Source organism: Cygnus atratus, chromosome 2, assembly GCF_013377495.2.
Source record: "Cygnus atratus isolate AKBS03 ecotype Queensland, Australia chromosome 2, CAtr_DNAZoo_HiC_assembly, whole genome shotgun sequence".
In the NCBI taxonomy this organism is placed as follows: domain Eukaryota; kingdom Metazoa; phylum Chordata; class Aves; order Anseriformes; family Anatidae; genus Cygnus; species Cygnus atratus.
In genome coordinates, this window is record NC_066363.1 from 17,284,876 (window position 1) to 17,306,692 (window position 21,817).

The 21,817-nt window shown below is 41.1% G+C and overlaps 1 protein-coding gene and 1 non-coding gene across 2 annotated transcripts; one reads left to right on the forward strand and one right to left on the reverse strand.

Moving 5' to 3' along the window:
- The first annotated feature begins 1,512 nt into the window (after positions 1–1,512).
- Positions 1,513–1,586, forward strand: TRNAN-GUU (transfer RNA asparagine (anticodon GUU)). The gene has a single exon. It is a non-coding gene; the product is annotated as a tRNA-Asn (tRNA).
- Positions 1,587–5,074: 3,488 nt separating this feature from the next.
- RAB18 (RAB18, member RAS oncogene family) lies at positions 5,075–21,394 on the reverse strand. The gene is made up of 7 exons (XM_035545425.2): positions 21,234–21,394; positions 19,226–19,281; positions 13,115–13,176; positions 11,087–11,159; positions 8,854–8,972; positions 8,710–8,776; positions 5,075–7,216 (listed from the first exon to the last, which is right to left on the reverse strand). Exons 1-7 carry the CDS (start codon positions 21,299–21,301, stop codon positions 7,041–7,043), a joined length of 621 nt encoding a protein of 206 aa, XP_035401318.1. The 5' UTR covers positions 21,302–21,394; the 3' UTR covers positions 5,075–7,040.
- Positions 21,395–21,817: the final 423 nt, after the last annotated feature.

A 21,817-nucleotide genomic window follows, 5' to 3' on the forward strand; every position in this document is an offset into this window, starting at 1 on the left:
TAGCAAGCTGCATATTCGATGGTTAAACTCACCTTTTGGCTCAGCCCATCATATTTCATTATGCATATGCTTGTGAAATAACAAAAGTTTCCCTTTTTCCCTTTGCCAGCTATGCCAGCAGCTCTGAGTCCTGCGCTGCTCCAGCCGCCCGCACTCAGCGTCTGAACCCACTCCCACACCTGTGCTGTCGATGGTTTTCGCATCCTTATTCATTTACCATCCTTGCACCCAGCTTGCTCCATTTGTAGTGAGGCCCAGGCATTCAGAGCTGACACAAAAGAGCCCCATCACATCTGCTGGTTCCCACCTAGAAGCAGAGCAACGTGCTGTGACAACAGCTTCATCACAGCCAGCCCACAGACCTGAAAAAGGACCTCCGTGCCTAAGCACGCGTCTCTTCCAACTCGACCTGCTAATTTAATGTCTTCTCTCTCCTCCAAGCTTTGACTCAAACACTAGGTCACAGAAAATGAGCATGAGTAATGCCTGCAGAGTCTTGAAAACCAATAATTTTTTAGTTCAAACACTACTGCCAAAGCTTGAATGCTGTTAGTGCTCCAACAGATTATCATGGAAACCATTTGAAAGACCATTATTAATACTTGACTACAAAACAGAAGGTCCTGTACTGAGCGAGGTTTGCTCTGCAACTTTTTTTCACTCCTTATGTTTACACTCCACCACTCAGGAGGACATTTTAGCTCCCAGGCTCACAGACCTCAGCCACCCTCCAGCTCCAGCTCAGGATGAAAACTGCTCCGTACCCTTGCCTTGTGCCAGAACACCATGGCACGCAGGAACCGTGCCATTCCCATTGGATTCTCAGGGTGAGCAGCTGCAGAGCAAGACCCCAGCTCCACTGTTTTGAGGCACACAGCACAGACTGCCTCTAAGGACAGATTAAAACATTGTGGGAAGAGATAGGAAGTTGCTATCTGTCAGACTCCGTATCAGGAGAAGGCTACGTGCTCTTACTACTAAAGGTACAGTTTTCTCCTACCTAGTATTTCCTACCCCTCCAAAAAAGCTACTCAGGCTCATTCTAAAATGGTTATCCACACATCATCTTGTGCTTTTGCAGTTGAGCTGCAGGAGGATTTTGCCAGCAATGTTGTCAGCAGCACTCCAAAGTGCAATCTTGCAGAGATTGCTAAACTTTTAAAGCAATTCTACCATTTTCAAGCCAACATTTTACTGTGTTTTCTTTATCAAATAAACAACAAAAAAGAAACTAGAAACCGTATTTTATTGGTAGTTTCTTTGAGGTAGTACACCTATGAAGCTTTGAAAAATGAAGACTTAAGATTGACCACAAAATTTGTACTTCACCTTTAGACCTGGCCAACAACCATCTCATCTCCAACCTCCAGTTCCCCAATGCAGTGAGAAGCCTGGGGTCGCAATCATGGATGTCTCTCATTCTGTGCACGTCGCTGACACACACAGCCACCACCTTCAGCAGTTATCAAACACAATCAGGAATTTAGCTCTTTGAAAAATAGCAGAATGTGAGTCCCTGTGGCGCAATAGGCTAGCGCATTCGGCTGTTAACCGAAAGGTTGGTGGTTCGAGCCCACCCGGGGACGATGCCCCCATTTTAAGGGCCACTGGGAACCTCACGAAGCTCAACAAGAGAAAAGTGGAAGCACTGCACCTTGGGAGGAACAACCCCAAGCACCAGTATATATAGTGCAGGTGCCACACAGCTGGAAAGGAGCTTTGAAAAAAAAAAAAAAAAAAAAAGGACCTGGGGGAGAAGTTCTGGTGGACATGAGCCAGCAACATGCCCTTGCCACAAAGAAGGCCAATGGTGGCTCGAGCTGCGTTAGGAGTGTTGCCAGCAGGTGGAGGAAGGTGATCCTTCTCTACTCAGCACTGGGGAGGCCACACCTGGAGTACTCTGACTTGGTCTGGGCTCCCCAGTATGAGAGAGACATGGACATACTGTAGAGAGTACAGTGGAGCGCCACAGAGAGGATTAAGGGACTGAAGCATTTCTTCTGTGACAAAAGGCTGTGGGAACTGGGACTGTTCAGCCTTGTTAAGAGATGGGGATCTCAAAAAATTATACAAATACCTGGAGGTAGGGAGCAAATAGGATGGAGCCAAGCTCTTTCCAGAGATGCCCAGCAACAGGAAAAGCCACAATTGGCACAAATGGAAACACAGGAGGTTCCCTATGAACATCTGGCAACATTTTTTTTTTTTTTTTTTTTTTTTTTTAACTGTGTGACCGAGCATTGGCAGAGCTTGCCCAGAGAGTTCGCAGAGTCCCCCTCTTAAAGATACTCAAAAGCTGTCCCGATGTAGTGCTGGGCAACCAACTCTAGGTGGCCCTGCTTGAGTATGGAGTTGGACAAGATGAAGTCCAGAGGACCCTTCCAAACTTGACCACGCTGTGTTCAAGACTGAGAAATCTTAGTCAAGTCACATTTAGGCAGATGTTGTCTCTGTCCTCCAGCACCCTGATTACCTCATGAATAAGGAACTTCACCTTTGATTTCATACCAAGCTGAGGCATCATCAGTTTATAAAGCCCAACTCTTGCCTCCAGTACAGTCAATCTTGCTTCTGTTCTTGTGGATGCGACCTAGCTGCAGGCTTTGTATCGTTGTTGTTGTCATTATCTACCATGAACTGCAGTAATTCATTACATTTAAAGTTGAGGTTCAAATATATTTAGCTATGGATAACATTATTAAAATATTTTTACTGCCTTCACATCACAGTCTGGACTATTGCTACCTTTCATCCCTGAACCCCAGTTTAAAATGTTGCTCCTATTCCTAAAAAGCAGTAAGTGGCTTGAGCTTAAGTTACGTTAAAGTTTCATGCTGTCAACACTCTTGTTGAAAGGATCCAACCCAGAAGACACTTACAGAGCCAAATAAATCCTGAGCCGATCATCCCACAGAAAACACTAGAAAAGATTCTAATCAAACGCTTTTTTTTGTTGTTGTTGTTTTTAAGGCTTCTGTGGTTTTTTTGGAGCTTGTAAGATAACAGAAGCAGAGCCCCATAGTCCTGGAACTCCAATAGGAATTTTGCTATCACTTCATGTAAGATGTGCGTAGATGCTACAGAAACTAGTATTATGAGAAGAAATCTTTGGTAGTTAACCACCATGAGCATTTCAATTTAAACAGAAAGGACCAGATGTTACTCTGGCACAAGCACAGGGACAAAATTTCTTACTCTTGCATTAAAAGCAGCCACACAAAGCAAGCACACAGCAGTTTGGAAACACAGCTTCACAGTTCTTTGCCTGTATAACCCTTCAATTTTTAATTAAGGTGCCACAGGTACTCATGAGCAAGGTATGTAGAAACCTTACAAAATGAGACAGTTTTAATGGAGTGCTTCTCCTGTCCCCCGAAATCTAACACTGCTGGAAAAAGACCAGGAAAAACACCTTATGTTTTGCCCTTGAAGGCTCAGCTACATCTACAAACCATGCATTACCTGCCAACACGTAGAAGCCCTGCACATACTAATGCAGCTACTTGACACCTTCATCACGGACAGCAAGACACCAAAAGTTACTACAGGAGTTTTGAACAAGACAGCACAGGCGGGCTGGATGCAGTGCCTTGAGCATTTATATCGGCCCTCCAGTAGCTAAATAGCAGTAACTCGTGCTGTTCACAGCACAGGCTGGCCAAGTTTTGCAAGTGTTTAATAAAAAACCACATCCAGTTCAGCCTCAAAACATGAAATTATTACACTACTCAAAAACATAGGACAGGATGAGAATTATTGCAATTCACTATGTATCTTTCAGGTAGCTGGCAGACAAGGAAAACAAAGTGAAGCATACAGACCAGTTGCCACTGCAGTATGTAATGGTGGCAAGAACACCACTGCTTCCTGAAGTTCTGCCAAGGTTGACAAGACAGTTGATGGTATTGTTCAGGGACTTACTGAATCGACATTTTCATTTTGTTAAGGCTTACTTTGAGCCAGCTGCTGATCTCATTATTGCAGTAGGAGAACAGGAAAAGTGATGCTGTCCTTTGGATAAAAGCCCTGCTAGCAGAAATATTAGAGTGATAAAAAGAGCATCTTGAAGCCTCCACCAAAAGCCTGTCCCATCTCCCTTCCTAAAAACCATGGAAGAGATAATCCAAGACAAAACCATAACAACACTGGGTAATATTCACAAGTGTAAATTCAAGATGATCCAACTGCTCTGCCATATTATTCCAGGCTGGTGTAGAGGTTATGCTAAACCTCTGCCAGCCACAAGTACCTAACTGCTAGTCAACGTTTTTTAATATTGAAAACAGAGTAAATGAACTGGAAACAACCTAAGGTTTAATTCTGTTTCATGATCACGTAAGACTTCTCAGTTATCTCACTCCAGTTCAGTACTTTCATATAAAAACCATCTGCCATGGAAATGGACACATTCTCATTACCTAATGAAAAACAATAGCTATCCCCTTTACTATCCCCTTTAGCCCTCAGCTACTTACTGAGGTAGACTGAACGATCTGTTACACATACTTCTAACAGCAAATAGGCCTTAAACCGGTATTAAGCAGAAATTGTGATGCAGCCTGCAGTAGTTTTAGACATAGTTGCATGACAGCCAAAACAGTGAAACTGCACTTGGAAAAAACACTGATACAATTCTGACCTGCACATAGAAAACATTGGAAGTATGGTAGCAGTTTCATTTGAAAGATGGCAATCAAAAACAAAAGAAAGGGTTCAAAACAAAGAATGTAGCAGAGCTAAAGTAATTGATGCTAAATTTGCTCTAAGGTACAGGAAGCACAGGAACCTACCACCCTCCAGTACACAGCTTCTTGAGGAAGGAGGGAAGTGAAACTCCAGGAAAAGCCATTCCCCACAGACATAGCTAAACAGGCTTAAAAGGGGAAAGATAGAAAAGCTTGTTGCAAGTCAAGAGCTTGTTTCAATTAGAAAATGCCTTTTTTTTTTTTTTTAAATACAAGACTGCTAAGTGTTCTGAGTCTTACTAAGTAGATTACTAAGCAGGCTGTTTCAGAATACTCCTCTCCCTCCCCCCCCCACACACAACCCCCCAAAAGAATTTGCAGGGAAAGGAGGAGCAAATGAGTTTATTCTTCACAGAACAATCCCTACTATTCAGAGTACCCTGCAGTTCCTCCCTTTGGGAAGGGAAGCTGTCAGATCTGGCAAAGTCAGAATAAAAGATGAATCCTGGTCCTGTGATAAAAGGACCTTTCTGAGATAAACTAAAAATTAAGTCTCTTCCTTATATAGGGATGTATCCAGACTAGAGGAAAAAACAGGTATATAAATAAATTGCAGGCCTCTGCCTCTATTACGATACTTGCCCAATATTACTGAAATTAAAACTGGGTAAGTTTATATTATGTTTCCACAAGTTTCCTCTACTACTAACATACACAAAACTGGTAACCAGTGGCCTCAATACTAACAAATAAGATTTGCTCAGCCCACATATTCTGCATCATGAAACAGTAATACAAAGCTAACGTTTTAATACAATATGTATGTGTATTTAATATCAATTACATTTACATATTTAAATTATCCTACTACATTAACAATACTATAGATACAGTATTTGGTAAAAACAACTAGCACGGTTAAGTCTTCAAATTTGGTATTGTTTTCTAGCAAGTGTCAAACAATAGAAAACCAAATTTCCATGTGAAAAGTGTATTTTAACAGAAGCAGCCAAGACCTGCTGCAAAATACAGATCATGTATGCTAACATGTACACAAAACCTTGCAGTAATAAAAGGTAGTCATTAACTGTATTTACAAGAAATTGCCCAATAGTTCGGTTACTGATTGCACTACAGTGATTATTAAAAAAAATTAAAAATCAACACAGCATCCTCATCTTGTCCTTCAAAACTCAGAAACAATTCCTGTGTAAGAAGTGACATTCCTTGTTTAAATTGCACGTGCTGGAAAATATACAACTCTACAATAGAAAGAGGTTAGAAAAGTTGAATACTGTGGAAAAAAATTTATTAGCCTATACAAGTCTTCTGAAACAAACCATTGGCTTTGATACAGTAAATTCAAGTGAATACTCATTGCAATAGTATTTTCCATACAGAAGCCCTAGAGCTTCCCACTTAGTGTCTGTGACAGGAAGTTATATTTCTGAACAGATAGCCACACAAAGCAGACATGTAATAGAGATCTTCACAGCCATAGTGAGCTACAGTTTGATAGTTATATTACAAACACTTAAGAAAATTAGGCATCTGTACCGAAGTGTGGCAAACTGATTCACAATGAAAGAACAAAGATGTCATTTAGACCCCTTGCCAAAATGAAGACCTTCTACAGCAGGTGTAGAGTAGACTGCATAATAAAAACCTAGAGTGCAAGAGTACCACAAATTGAGTATATAAATATCACAGGATTAAAACTCCAGTTAAGCCATCAACTGAAGTGATGATTAAAAAGAAAAATGGGCATCTCCCAGCTTTGCAAAAGAAGCTTTCAAAGCATCTCTTCCAGAAGGTGCTGATATCAACTGTGGCCTGTGCCAATTTGTATTTTAGACAGCTTTGCTGAAAGAAAAATTCAGCATTTGTCTAAAAGCTGTATAATCGTGCTGTTTTTAATATCATAAAAAGCATCTACTAGAAGAGATGAAATGTAACATAGATTACATTGTTTTTAAGATCTGTGCACACTATATAGTTCTGTAATTTAAACAGTATTTAAAAACAAGAGAAAAAGCAGACAATGTCGTGATGTGTTAGATGGACTTGTTTAGAATAGTTACATGATGGATGTATACAGTCAAAACTTTTAGTGCATTTGTTCTTGCACGTTATTTATGCTACTTATAAAAACCTGAAGATCGCAAATTGGGCATGCTTACCATAACATTTTCAAACTGGGAAAGCTGCAGAACAATTTTCCTACTAGTGTTCACTGCCATGATACAAAACAAATATGTGCAAACTGCAAGGTCCCTAAAAATAGCATTTAATGAGTTTATTTACAGAAAGATGTCACTATCTGTTTAAATATGCAAAGAATAAGCTTCCCAAAGTTTATAACATAGAACAATATCCACCGCACGCGCCTCCTGCATATCCTTCTTCCTTGTTTGTTAATTTTACACCTCTGTTTTGGCTCTCACTCTCCCACAGTCCTGGAGTCTGAATGATTTTTTCAACAAGTTCTTCAAAGGCACACTGTACACCATCACATGTTTTTGCGCTTGCCTCTGGAAAAGGGATGCAAGAAGTCAAATGTTAGCATAGCTTCCAATAACTTGTTTAGTACTTTTTCTTTAAGTCAAGTCTTAACCTACCACCTAGAGTTACAACTTCTACAACACATACTATAACATGTAGCAGTGCCAGAATTAGCAAGTATGCAGATTTTTGTTGCCACATAGTCTTTTGAGCTGCTGCTTTATTAAAAGAGCTTTCAAATTGAATGTCACTAGAGTATATGGAGACGGGTTATTTTTTTCTGTGGAAAGCAGTTCAATAAAGGAAAAAAAGTCTGAAAAACCTGGTTGCTCTAAGAACTGCAGTACTACTACATCATAAGAAGCAAAGGACTCCCTATTGTAGGATTCTAGCTCAGCCTCCATAGAACTATTCTGATAAAAAGCAGTAAGTGATCTCATTTCTTCTGCAGTTAGCATAATTCTTGGTAATCTCATCCAGGAGTCTTCTTTCATTAAACCCAAGAAACATTGCTTACAGGGTATATTATGTGAGCAAACAGATACCATCTGTAACTGTTCAATTCCACTAAGGCTTGCCCTGTTCTTCTATACAGCTATGCAGACACTTAACTCACACGCACACATTTATCTATTTTCAGTTTCATGTTTCTTTTTATCTTCCATGCACTTAACAGCTTATGCCTCAACTTTGAGCTTTTTCCATTTTCACATCTGACAATGAAGCCAGAAAGAAACACTGCAGGATTCTAGACAAAGAAATGTCCTTAGTCAAAGATGAGGAACACAAGTCGAAGTACAGGACATGTCAGTGAACTGCTTTGGTACTGGAGTCATCCTATAAAGTAATCCTTGCTGATCCTTAAATGAAATAGGTAATAAACTTGTGCATAAAGAATCACTTCACCACCCACTTTAATTTATCATTACAAGGCTTTGCCTACAAAACCCATCTCATTTGCAGGAAGATGAGACCAGCATCTTTCCTTCAGTCATGACTATGTCACTATTCCATCCTACCCACCATTTACAAGTTAATTATATTCCCACCTATTTTTACATCCAAGTTCTAACACAGATTTGTCACGTACCAGCTCTTTGCTGAAGAGCTGAAATACTGAAATAAAGTACTGAACACTGCATACTGAAAGCTGGCCATTAGTACTAGTTCTCCCTCTTTCATTTTGCTTCTGTTATTAACTCAACAACTAGGCCCGGACCAAAAAAATAAATAGAAAAACAATACAAAAAAAGGTTTTGTCAGACTACGGTAGATACTGTATTCCACCCCTAATCCTTACTGACCACTCCAGTATATTCATCCACAGCTAGACTAGACTTCTGTGCACATTTAAAGACAGTTTTAAAGAAGATGGGTGTATCTATCATCTTTGTACCTACTGCAGCTGAGAAATACCACTAACTGAACTGCATGTATAAAAACTATGAATCCTACAGAAATAGTACTTTCATTATGTAACAAAAAAAATCAAGTAAAATCTCCGCAAATGCCTGTAACATACCTATGAACAACATGGAATGTTTTCTTGCAAATTTGAGACCTTCATTTCTGTCAACTTCACGGTTTTCCTATAAGACACAGTATTAATATGTAATGTTAACAAAATATACCAACAGAATGCTTACTGCAGTTGAATTCAGTTTACCTTATCGATCTTGTTTCCAACGAGCATTTTCACTATGTCATTCCTTGTGCAGTACGTTTCCAGTTCATTTAACCAGTTATCCAGCTTGGCAAAAGTATCTCTTCTCGTGACATCGTAAACTGAAAGATATCAGCAATATTATGTCACAATATTTTTCTACACCATAAAGAAATACAGCTTACATTTGAAAAGGTGCAAAAAATATGTTTTTTGAATTAGAAAACCAAAGGAGCCCCAAGAATTCCAGTTTACACTTCATTCACCAGCTCCAATCATTGATGATAACAATCTTAGAGTTGCTCTGCATTAGTATCTACCGTTCTCAGATTCATTTATGTTTAGACATCTTAGTTTAGATGACAGAGTCTATCATTCTCCAAAGAATCCTACACTTGCAAACCCCTGATAGAGGATACTTGTTAACACCAGTATACCTAAGATATGCCAAGAAGATGTCATGACCTTCTGTACCGATTATATCTCACTTTCAATTACTAAGAGCATTATTTATACAATGCTGCCGCTACACTACTGATAGAATCATAGTCATCTAGGTTGGGAAAGACCTTAAGGGCATCAAGTTCAACCACCATCATGATCTACCAAGTTCCATCACTAAACCATGTCCCTCAGTGGCATGTCCACACATCTCTTAACACCACCAAGGCTGTGGACTCCACCACTTCCCTGGGCAGCCCATTTCAATGCCTGATGACCCTCTCCATGAAGAAATTGTTCTTAATATCCAACCTAAGCCTCCCCTGCCACAACTTGAGAACCATTTCCCTGTGTACTGTCACTTGTCACCTGAAAAGAGGGACCAACACCCTCCTTGCTGCAACCTCTTTTCAGGCAGTTCTAGAGAGCAATGAGGTCTTCCCTCAGTCTCCTCTTCTCCAGACTAAAACAACCCCAGTTCCTTCAGTCACTCCTCATTTAGCCAACAAAGTAAAATGACCACCAAATCCTCACAAATACTAACAAAATACTGAATCCTCGGCATTTTAGCGTTTCAAGCTACTTATCACGTGTATGGGATATAAGTTACAAGAGGCACCAGGAGCAGAAAGGGCAGACAGAAAGCAGACCTTGTTAGATCTAAATTCCTCTAGGCAGTGACTATCTAATAACGGCCATTTCAAGCTATGAAAATGTTTTTTCCTTCACTCTCATTTCCCATGTGCAGATGGACACAAACAGTTGGTTTCAATCAAACCTATGTTTTGGCTTGCAAGAACAGACTTACTTCTAGGGAGCTGTTTAGTAAAGAAATAGTAGGAGATTATTTTTTTTTAAAAGTTAGAGGGCTAATCTCAACAGCAGAGCTCTCTAGCTCCTAAATAGCGCTTGCTTACTTTTAAAGCTTTCAACACTAAGTGGCAAGTTCAGTGACAGCGACCAAGTAACTTGACAAGACGTGCCTTGACAGTGTCTTCCTATACCAGGAAGATAATCGAACTCAAACTTGAGAAACAAAATGTACAAAACCAAACCTACCACGAAGTCATGGCCCGGGTCATTTTAAATTAAACAGCTGGACTGGACACAATAATTGAAAAAGGTTCAGTCAAGAATCTCTAAAATCAGAGAAAACAAAACAACAAAAAAAACACTATGCCCTGCCCTTAATCTCTTTAATTAGCTCTTTAATTCTAACAGGGGAGCAGCAGAACTTCATAGGTCAGTGCCTAACAGGCTTTCATACACACAACAAAAACAAGAGATACTTCACTACATAGTTGCAATTATGGGTTTTGTGCAGACTGATGAATTGTATGCTCTGATTCTGACAGCATAAGATCACAGCAGTACGGAGACTCAAACAGCAAAAAGAAAGAGTCCCAGCTAAATTCCACCATGTTTACAGTAATTTCATTAGAAAAAAATGAGTCTTTTTTTTGACTCTTGGCTTAGTAAGCATGGGCATAATACAGAATTAGCAATCAGTGGGCAAATTCCTGGCAGTACAAGGAGAGCTCCAAGCTATCCCTTTGAAAAGCAGCAGCTTTTAAACTCCTGCAAAAATCAGTGGTTCTCAAATTGGTGAGAAAGACTACTCAAGAAAGTGGTTAGACATCAAACTCCAGACCATTTAGTATATGAGCTGTTTGACACACATGTAACAACTTTTAATACCGATTTGCCATTATATAAAGGTAACATGAATTTGTGTAGCCCCAATGCACAAGAAAAACACCAACTTACTCAAAATAGCAGGCAAAGGTATACCTACCTAGGATAACACCTTGTGCACCTCTGTAGTAACTGGGTGTTAGTGTTCTGAACCGCTCCTGACCCGCAGTATCCTGAAAAGCCATTCAGAAAGTTCCATTATTCAGAATCTGAGCAGAACCTACTTTAGCTCCCAGGTATCCTGCTTCTAGTGAACACACAAAATAAGATTCGGAGTCATTTAGCACACACAACTAGCTGAACAACTGAATTTATGGCTGTCTGTCATTTTACTGCACATTAACTTTGCGATTCTGTGTAGTTTGTTCTGGGAAACACATTTAAACTGTTAAGTGTAGTGAATAACTGGGCTATATAACAATAACATAGTTATTTCTGCTGAAGCATTTGTTGTGCAGCTAGCAGGGCAGCAAGCCAGCCAGAAAGCAGCACTCTAAGATTTTATAACAAGCGACAAAACCTGTGGCCACAAAAGCAGTTCCCTCACTTCTAACACCTCCATCCACACAGCCACAGTAAATGCATTTAACATGCTATGACAGAGCTGAAGCAGAAATAAGTCTTTTCTGTTTGTTATTAAAGTCAAATTTACAACCTCAAATTTGAAGTGTCAACAGCTTTGCAAAAAAGCAAGTATTAGAATGCTTATTTCTTGTCAGAGATTAAGTTATAGTACACACTATCTCAGCATTATACATACTGCAGACTTTATGCATCAAAGATTTAAATTAACTTCATCCACGTTACCCCAGGTTAGAAGCTTACTTAAACTTTTTGTCAACTGAAGTCACCTTCATAAAAAAATGAACTGTATCAAGAGAACAAACAACCCCACAACCTTCTCAACACATGAAAAAGTGGGGGTTCAAAATGGTTCCCTGCCAAAGAACCTGAGTAACTTTCCTTGGCTTTCCAAGTTTCTACAAGTCACTCACTGAATCCCACACATCTCAAGCTGTTTCTGTGTCATGGTACAGCTTTCCACGCATTTCCAGTTTACCTCAGACTTCTTTCTTCATAGTTGCCAACTGGCAAGTTGTTGCAGGTTTTTTTCCTTGTCAAGCCTATGTTCTAGTGAAGATTACTATTTGTCACATTAAGAGAGCAAGTCCCACTTCTTAACTGAGATATGATGCCCTTTCAAAGCAACATAATTGTAATGGATATTTCATGTTCCACTACTTTCCAAGGAAGCTGAGAATCAAGGTTTTGTTGTTTCCTGCTACGAGACGTTTGAGCTTGAATACTCAAAAGGTTCAACTCACACAAGCATGGTACTGCTTTGCAGAATTGAGTATGTAGGGAAAAATTTGAAAGTACTTTTTCTTCCTTCACTTGCCATGAATTTGGAAGCCTTACTTTTAACTAAAGCAAATGTTGAACGCTAAGGCTAAGACAACAAACTCTGCCTCTCCCTTTTTCAGCTGCATCTGCTACAAATAACAATGACTCAAGCCTGTAAGTCTGTGTGACAGCTAACATTTTTAGGCTACATTACTTTGAGAGGTAACATTTCTGAGCATAATTTGAGCATACAACACAGTAATTCTCAATTAGTATACTATAAATTTCACCTAAACCATTTAGGTTAAGAATTGCATCCTTTTAAAAGCTGTCAAGTACAGAGAAGAACTATGCATGCAGGTAAGTCTCAGATCAGTAAGGGCAATACCTGCATTTTCAAATGTTCTATAAAGACATAACATTAAGCAGGTAAGCATACTCTTTAGAAGTTAAAAGAATGTATTACTTCAAAAAAAAAAATCTAGGAATGGCAACATTTACACTTTTGAAGTCTGAGTGGTTCAGTACCATCCTACTCCTTCTCCTCTCCACTCCTATCCCAGCAGACCCAGAATCAGTATCACACAAGAAGCTGACAGACAACAGAACTGCCCCATTAGTCAACTGTCCACAGGTCATTCCACCTTCTGAGTGTTCCAGGATTAACCTCCCACTCCTCCAAGTTACCTTCATATTAAAAAGCATTCTATACAGCTTAGACATTATACAAGCCATCACTATTCCTGAAACAAAGCAACACATTAGGAACACAGGCAAGACTTACCCATATCGCTAGTTTAGCTTTGTTTCCATCAACTGAAATAGTTTTCACCTTGAAGTCTACACCTAGGGAAGAAAAAAAAAAAAAACCTTTTAGTTCTTCAAATATACTCCATATTTTTGGAAGAGGGAAAAAAAAAAACAAGTTGTGGTTTGGCAGGAGTAATAAGAGTGAGAACAAGGTATTGAAGTAACTGATTAAACTTAAAGCTCATGAGGTTGTACAGATGAAAGGCTTTTGTAAAAGCCCAAGGACAGTTTAGGCCATTGACTCAAATATTTTACGGAGGCAAGGCAAAAAAAATCATTTTCAATATTAAAATACATATTTCAGAACAAATATTCAAGTTCTGAATCAAATGGGTTAACTTTCTATTCATTACTCATACATGTGTTCTTGAGCATGTTATTGGTCTTGAACAAAATACTTAATATAGGAGCAAACTATTCAGGCAGGGAACGGAGCAAATCCCTCATCATCTCAAACCATCCAATCAAGTCCCATCAAGGTGGTCAGCCAGAGGCAAACTGGCACAGACAGAGAATTAGACATCCATCTAATAGGTGACCACCGTCCTGGGAGAAGTAATGTTAGACGACAGCAATTCCTCTAACAGGCACACCGAATAAGCTTCAGACGACTTGAACGTGCAGTATGCCTCTTATCAGGATTCCAGCAACACCAGGGACTCACTGCTATCACACACGGCGCCCAAGAAACGAACAGACAACAACGGTTCTTCTGTTGATAACATACCTCAGCATCTGAGGATATTTTTCATTTATTTTTAAATATGTGGGAGCTAACAGCCTATCACTTGCCCAAGGACAGGCGGTAGAAAACTCAAGCCACGGAGGACAAAATAATGACTGCACAAAGTTAAAGGACAGGTAATACAAGCGAGTTGAAGAGGCTAGGTACGGTCACGCTCCATTTTACTCTCCACCAGACAGCAGCCCTGAAATCAGGTAGAATAGTTGTGTGGAAATTTAACAGCTTTTCTGTTAAACTTGTTAAAGTTGTTCACATAAAGTTTTTGCATTTTGAATTAAAACGGCCATCATAGCTAAAACAAATTCTTACAGCAAATACTATTCTAACAGAACGTTTAAGTAGTGTTTCAAGATAAGTGTGCTGCGCTTACATTCCCAAGGCCATGCAGATTACAAACAAGTCTAAGTGGCTGCCAAAAGCACTCAATTTATAAAACCACAGAGTGGACATGGGATGCTTAAGAAACAGTACATTGTAAGCAGATTTACACTATTGCTGATGTTTAAAAGAGCTTCATTAAAAAATACACAATTTGTATTACACCATTTTGCAGCTTCAGCTTACTAGTTTTCCTTGAAGTTTCAAGAACAGATAAAAGCTAGTCAACTGTGACTGCATTCTGCACTGGGAAGCACCCCTACTCTTATTTCAAGTAAAATTCTGGCAATGCACTTTAACATTTGCAGTAACTGAACAGAACTCTCCATTTTTCAGAGGCTAAGACTCTTAATCTCTGACTAAGCAGTAACATAACGCATTACTCCACACACAAGGATGGTGCTTTATTTTAGAGTTATGTTCAAAAAAACTGCCACTATTAACTTTTTTCTTTTAAACCCCAGTTCTCAGAACCCTACCTAGTTCTCAGAACATTGCTATGCTAGCAAGTTTCCTCAACATGATCCTAAAGAACATCCTGTCACGCCAATTTTGTGGCATTTAGCAGTAACCTCCAGACTAACACCATCTCTTCTTCCACAGCAATGGCATATTTCTTTCCCTGAACTATAAATATCACCATTGCTCAGCTAGGACATCCAACTGCCCACTTACCATAAATCTGACATCAGAATCTGTAACTGTAGGTATTATAAGTCTATCAGATCCATTCCATAAATCAAAAGCATTTCATAGTAGTTTTGAGAAGGAATTTTCTCTTCCTTAGAGCAAACATTAACTGCCTTTTGAAGCCAGGGTACCCTGCTCCCATTAGATAAATAGCCCTAGCATCTTGTGCCTGCGCAGGTCTGCAATTTTCATTTAATGCCTGCGCACCTTTAAGTTAACTTTAAGCTAGCAGCAAGGTTAAGAAAGAATGCTTTCAATTTTGCATGAGCAATATGAGTAAATTAAGAAACTTAGCGAATAAATCCCCCATATTACAGACTCTTGAAAGAGGTGTGAAAATTAACAAAGAGCACAGTAAAACATACCCTTTCAGATGATAAAGACATGGCAAAAATTCTAGCAAACAGAGTAATTCAACATACACAAAAGCCACTAAAGGAGAAGAAATCTTTTAACTATGTAGGTTTTTGATAATCCATTGTCTATAGGAGGACACAGAAAACTGCAGAGCTCAAGAAAATCAGGTTAAACTGAATGAGCCGGGTATGTGTGTTCTCTAAAGACTTCAGTGAAACGCAGACATGTTTGTGTGACAAGTGTCAGCTCTAAGCTTGCAAGACAAGGGACGTTTCTAGCCCTGGCAACAGAAAGCTGGCGGTGCTTTCCACCACGCCCTGGAAGGCAGCCAGAAAGAAGACACCGTGCTCCACTGCACTCCTGCGTGCTGGCACCTACAGCCCTCCCAAATGGACTCGGCGCTACACGCCGGCACGCTACGGACTTACGGTCTGCAAGTAGCTCTGTCACTTTCACGCTGCCCTTCCTTTTAGGAGTGCTGTGTTTACACCCAGGGCAAAATCAGCCGGAGCTTATTATTGGTGTAAAAGGTAACTGACAACTTGGACATCTGGGAGTCGCAGGGCTCCAAGTGCATGGAAGGCCAAAAAGTTAAGAGACGCTTGTATGCAATACATTGCTTCACTTATGAAACAAGGCTTGCATTTAGCATTTATCTAGAATCGTTCACACAAGGAACGAGTAAAGACAAGCATGAGCAGTAAGGACAACAGAAAATATCAGCGTATAGTGACCCATTAGATGAAGCCCTGCGAACTAGTTAGCCTCAGAAGAATGCAAGGACGACAGCGATCTGGTAGGATGAATAAGACATGGTTAATCCAGCAGAAGCTACTGAAGTCAAAATATTTGTCAAAGTCTGCTCATACTCCTGAGGGAAACACAGGATTTTTAGAAAATCTGGAATAAAACACTATACAAATCATCAGTTTAGAGTTTAATTTAAATTGCACCCAGGAGCTGTAGGTTTGTGCAAGACACACAAATATTGCATCTCAGCAGGCAAGGGACCAGTCATGCTGCAGTCAAGCCTTAACCCAGTCTTGTGTTTTCATATTCATTTTCTAAAAAAAGACAGACATAACACGTTCTCCTCACTTTTTTCTCTAAATAAGAACTCTAGTTCAGCAGTGAGTATGGAGATGACATTATTTGTAGTCAACACACCCATTTTGGAAAAGCACAGTACTCTGCAATCTCAACATACAGACCTTAAAATTAAAAACCCTTCTGTCCCCGAACTCAAAGTGAAATAGTGTTTAATCAGCACAAAGAGAGATCCAAGCCCAGATTCACAAAACATTTTGGCATCTCACCATCTTGCAAATCCCAGAATTTTACAGCTGGAATCTGTCCTTATGTAGCAGTAAGAACTCACTCACAAATACTTTATCTACATGAACAACAAATCCTGTCTTGAATTGAGAGCTGAGATGTTGCCTCTCAGTAATACAATCACAAGAAAAATGGAAATGCCATAGCCTAGCATTAAAAAAAAAAAAAAAAAAAACACAACCCAAATTCTGTTTCTTTCCCACTTAATATGAAAAAAGGACAAAAGGAACGTGCTATCCCACAAGTGCTCCACATGCCATGCTACATTCACAGTTGGGATTGCCGAAGCTCCGCTCGTTTGAGTATTCTGTAGAGTTTAAGTTTTATATGAGCATGAGTTCATTCTACTTTCCTACACCAGAAGCAGCACCCTACCCTGAGGATGTAGAGTAACCCTGAGTTACAGCTACTGAACAGCCAACAGCTAGCCAACACGCATGCTGCTGTGCAGTATGATAAATCCCAAAGAGAAGGAATTATTTAAGAAACTAAGTACCTATTTCCTGAAGTAAGTCCACTGACGTCAAGTTTTGACACTGGTAAAAAGTCTTCCATACAAACAGCAGATGTTACAGCTACTGAAAGACTCCATACATTCCTCTGTTTTTTCCTTTTAGCTCAAACTTGCATCGTGACCAACTTTCCTTGTAACATTATCTAATTTGCTCATAGAACTTTGTCATACTTTCTAGCAAAATTGTTATTAAAACTGCTATTACCTGTCACAAACCACAAAGCCTAACTTCAGTAGATTTAGGTCAATACTGACTAGAGAGAATACCAATCTTATACATCATCCAACTGAGGATGAGCACAGTGACACAGGGCTACCTGAAGACTTTATTTTTTAAAACAGCCAAATTAATTTGCATCTTCAATGCACAAACCAGCAATTATTTCCTCATGGCCTACACTGGTCAAAGGGAAACAGCAGCCGCTTAAATGAGTGTTGTGTCCTTTCTGGAACAAATTAAAATAGTTCTTTTGCTGATGAAGCACTGTATTCAGGCTTGATGGCACAGGAAATCTAGCATTTACAAGTTCAATGCCAACTCTGAAATTTTGCCATTGCCCTGTTAGGCAGATATATAAAGTCAGATTAGAGATGCTTTAAAAATATCTCCATCCATGAGTGGATTTCAGTCTTTCCTGAAGTTAAAAAGCCTTCAGAAAGCCACGATCCTTAGGTTTCTGGAGAGGTCAGCAGTGTATGATGTCACTCTGATTTTAAGTGGGCCAGCAGGCAGTACTGCATCAGTAACATCAGTTGGAAAAACACACCTTTGATGTCTGCTCAGGAAACTACACAACCTTACCAGGAAAGACTTAGCAGTGCTTCGTAGCATATGCCTGTTCACTGCCTTTGCATACGACCGTTCTCCAACCTTAACACGCTTATAGCAGGGATCCCCAGGTGCAAAGGAGAAGCAAAGCAAGAAAAGGCTGAACAAACAGCATTAATACACTGCTCAATTCCTTATCACTGTGTTTCTCAATGCCCCACATGAAACAGCACTCCTGTACCTATCTACATTAGTGAAAAACAGATCAATTTATTTACTTCTGAACCAATTAGGCAGAACTGACTTTGAGTACCAGCAGCTGAACTTAGGGATTTTTTTTTTTAATCCACGCCCTCAGCCAGAGCTCTTCCTACAGAAGAAGTAAAAAGGTCTTTTTCTGCTGCAATACATTGTACGGAAAAGTCACCTTTATTTTCCAATACAGCAGTTACTCATTTGGGACAGACTGTCATCAAAGGATGCAAAATGAAATTTCTAAGAACATGATGCAGCTATCTCACAGTGTATCCCACACTCTGCATTACTTTCCTCTAGCACAATTGATTTCGCTGCTGGAAGGCATCACACCAACACAGCATGACACGTCACTCCTTTTTTCCCCAGCAGCTCTAGATTCTTGGCTCTCTCTATATTTTATTTTTTCATTTTCAAGAGTATTAGCTGCCAAGGAACTGCTTACTAACTAGGAGAGAAAAAAAAACATTGTAATTTCTTCCCTCTAGAAGAAAAGCAGAAGCCACACGTTGTCTAGTGCACTCCAGTATCGTTGGAAGTTGCAAAAGCTGACATCCTCTAACAGAGTCCTAAGTACTCTTAGCACTTAAGCTACCCAAGTATCTTGTTACATAGAACAAGTTCTGGACAGTAATATTACTATTCAAGCGTAAATAAAAGTGATAAATCAGTAGGAGACATAACAGTTGCTGCTACATTTCCATTTTAACGTGAATTGCTGGCAAACTCCGAACTGCAGATTGCTGTACTGGGCCCTTCCTCTACCCATAACTTAGGGCTTCCACCTTCATGAACAGTAACATTTACATCTGTTTCCTTAGCCAAGACGATATTTTACCATAAAGGGGACAACTGCAGCCCAGCACAGACAATACTCTGCGCCAATTAGTGCTACACGTTAAAACTGCGTCCACATCACTCCTTCCTCACAGGAGAAGGGACATGACTGAACTTTGCTACCGGTTTGGCAAGTCTGAACTAACTACTGTTTTGTACTGCAGCTGGTACACATTTTTTTCAGGTAGCATCAGCACATACTTACCAATTGTTGCTGCAAGTTCCGGGTCAAATGTATCATCTGTGAATCGCAGCAGAAGGCTGATAGGGATGAAGGAAAAAGAAGAGTTAGTGTTGGTTACTGCAGTATAGCCACAGGAACCAAAAGCCTGTAAATTACAAGTCTGAAAGTATCAGCAAGATCACACAGCTAAAGAAAAACACGCCTCATTTTCCATCCCTTCCATCCGATGGAAAACAAAGAAAGGGGAAAAAAATCTAGTAGCCGTACTCTGAAAGGAGAGCCCATTACAGAGTGTGCCTCTCTGAAAAAATTTCCCTTCAAGCTGTCAGGTCAGTTGTCTGAACAGAGCCATGGCCTGCTTCTCAAAGCGTTTTGCTTCTATCTTATTCTATTTTTATTCTCCCAGAATTCGGTGCAAATGTAAGATTGTTTTCATTTTGTATTGCCTCACACAGTATTTCTGTAAGCTTAAGAAGAAAATTCCAAGCCAGCTTTTTATCCCAGAAATAACTCCTTGTACTGGGCATGCAGCAGAACAATAAGGACTACACCCGTCACAAATAAAGACACAGAAGTGTAACAATGGAAAGAGCTCCACACCATTTTACAGTTTTGTATCCTTTCTGTATATCTAATGGCTTTCACACACAGCATTTCCCCCTATCCATGGATGTTTGCTACCAACAGAAGAGCCACAACCAGGATTTGCCAGCACATCACATTACAGTAGGAGGGTCCTTCCTAGAAGTACCCATAAAGCCACAGTGCTTGTACCAAATATAAATACTCCAGCAAGAGACAGAGTTTCTTAGTACACTGTTGGTTTGGTTTTGTTTGTTTAAATTAGTAACCTTATTCATCTGTGGCAAGTGCATATTGCCATGTGGCAGACAGCTGTTGCCTATGACTGACAGCTTCTGTCCATTTCCAGGCCAGAGAAACAAAGCAAGGCCCTGTTTACTTTTTGCTAGATGCTATTTGAGAGCAGCTATTTTTAGTACAACCAGCACTAATTTTGCCATATTTAAGTGAAACGGAGAACCTTCATACTGCCACTAGAATAAGAATATCAGTTTACAAGACCTGAGAGCTAAACTCAGCCGACCTCTCCCTTCCCCACCATTATTTCACACGCAGGTATCTCCCACAAATACAGTACAAATCGTAGGGACCAGGTGTCAGACGCAGCATTTGGACGGGATGTCAGGACTCCAACCACATCCCACGTCAGGCTAGTGAGTTTAACAGCTGACAATTCCTACTCGAGGAGCAGGTAAGCAATGACAATCCAAGAACAGTTCAATATTAACTCCCTCTACCTGGATGACTGCGGTGTTATTGTTTCACAGCAATTTTATTCTCTTTACCCATAAGCAGTCTCTCGTAACGACATTTCTGTATTGCAGAAATAAGCATATATACAGGCATATAAAAATTTGGGCATGCCGTGTCACATGCCCACACATAAAAGAATCACGTCAATTAAAAGAAATTATACCTGTCACCAGATTATTGATTCAGTAGCTAACTCAAAGCAGTGACTGACAGGTTTTTAATTAGTGGGGTTTGTTGTTTTTCTTCTAATTAACGATTTATATGTTATTTAGGGCCACGAAAGGAGACTAGGATTACTGCCATAAAAACGAGAAATCAAGCATGAGTAGTGCAGGACATTCCCAGATTGCGTCTGCATTTTTGTCTCACTTCCTTTGCGAAAACCACGGAACTGTCGAAGAATAAGGAAAAAATACGAAGACAAAAAGCGGCAGCTTGGACAAAAGCCACCAAAAGGGTGCCACACACGACCCCCAGCCCCTGAAACACGCCCATTTCACGCCCTAAGCCGCAGAGGGAGGCCCGGGTGCCCCTGACAGGGCTCCCAGCGCCTCAGCCCCCCCCCGCTGGGCTAGGGCCGAGGGAGGCCGGGGCGGGCCGGGCCCTGCTGAGGGCAGGCCGCGCCCAGAGGCCGGGCGTCCAGCGCGGCGCCCCCGGCCCTCTGCCCCGCCGGGAAACGTTGGCAGCCCCTCACCTGGACTTGCCGACGCCGCTCTCGCCGATGATGAGGATCTTCAGCGTGGTCAGCACGTCCTCGTCCATCCCGCCCGCCCCGCACGGCGCGGCCCTGCCCGGCCCCGCCGCTCCCTGACCCGGCCGCGGCGGCACCGCCTGCGCATGCGCGTCCCCCCCCCCGCCGCCGCCTCAGCCGCCACCACAGCATCGCGCATGCGCGCCGGGAGCGGTGGGGGTGGTGAAGGTGGGGGAGGAGGGGGAACAGCGCCCCCGCCCCGCGTATGGCGCATGCGCAGAGGGGAGGGAGGGGGCAGCCGCTTGTTTACAGCGGGTGGGGCGAGGGGCGGGAGGGGCGCGCATGCGCGGTGTGTGGGGGGGTCAGGGCTGAGGGGGCTGCTGTGGAGGGGGGGGAGCTGAGGGGGTGTCAGGGCTGAGGGGGCTGGCAGCCAGCTACTTGCAGCCCTAAACAGTCAGCAAAGGGGCTCCGCTATCACCAGCCTCTTACGTCCAGCAGTGCAGGCCGAGTGGCATGACACTGCATCCTTTCTGCCACCTCTAAGCATATCAGTAACACTCTGGCCAGTGATCTCAGCTTAACCTTTT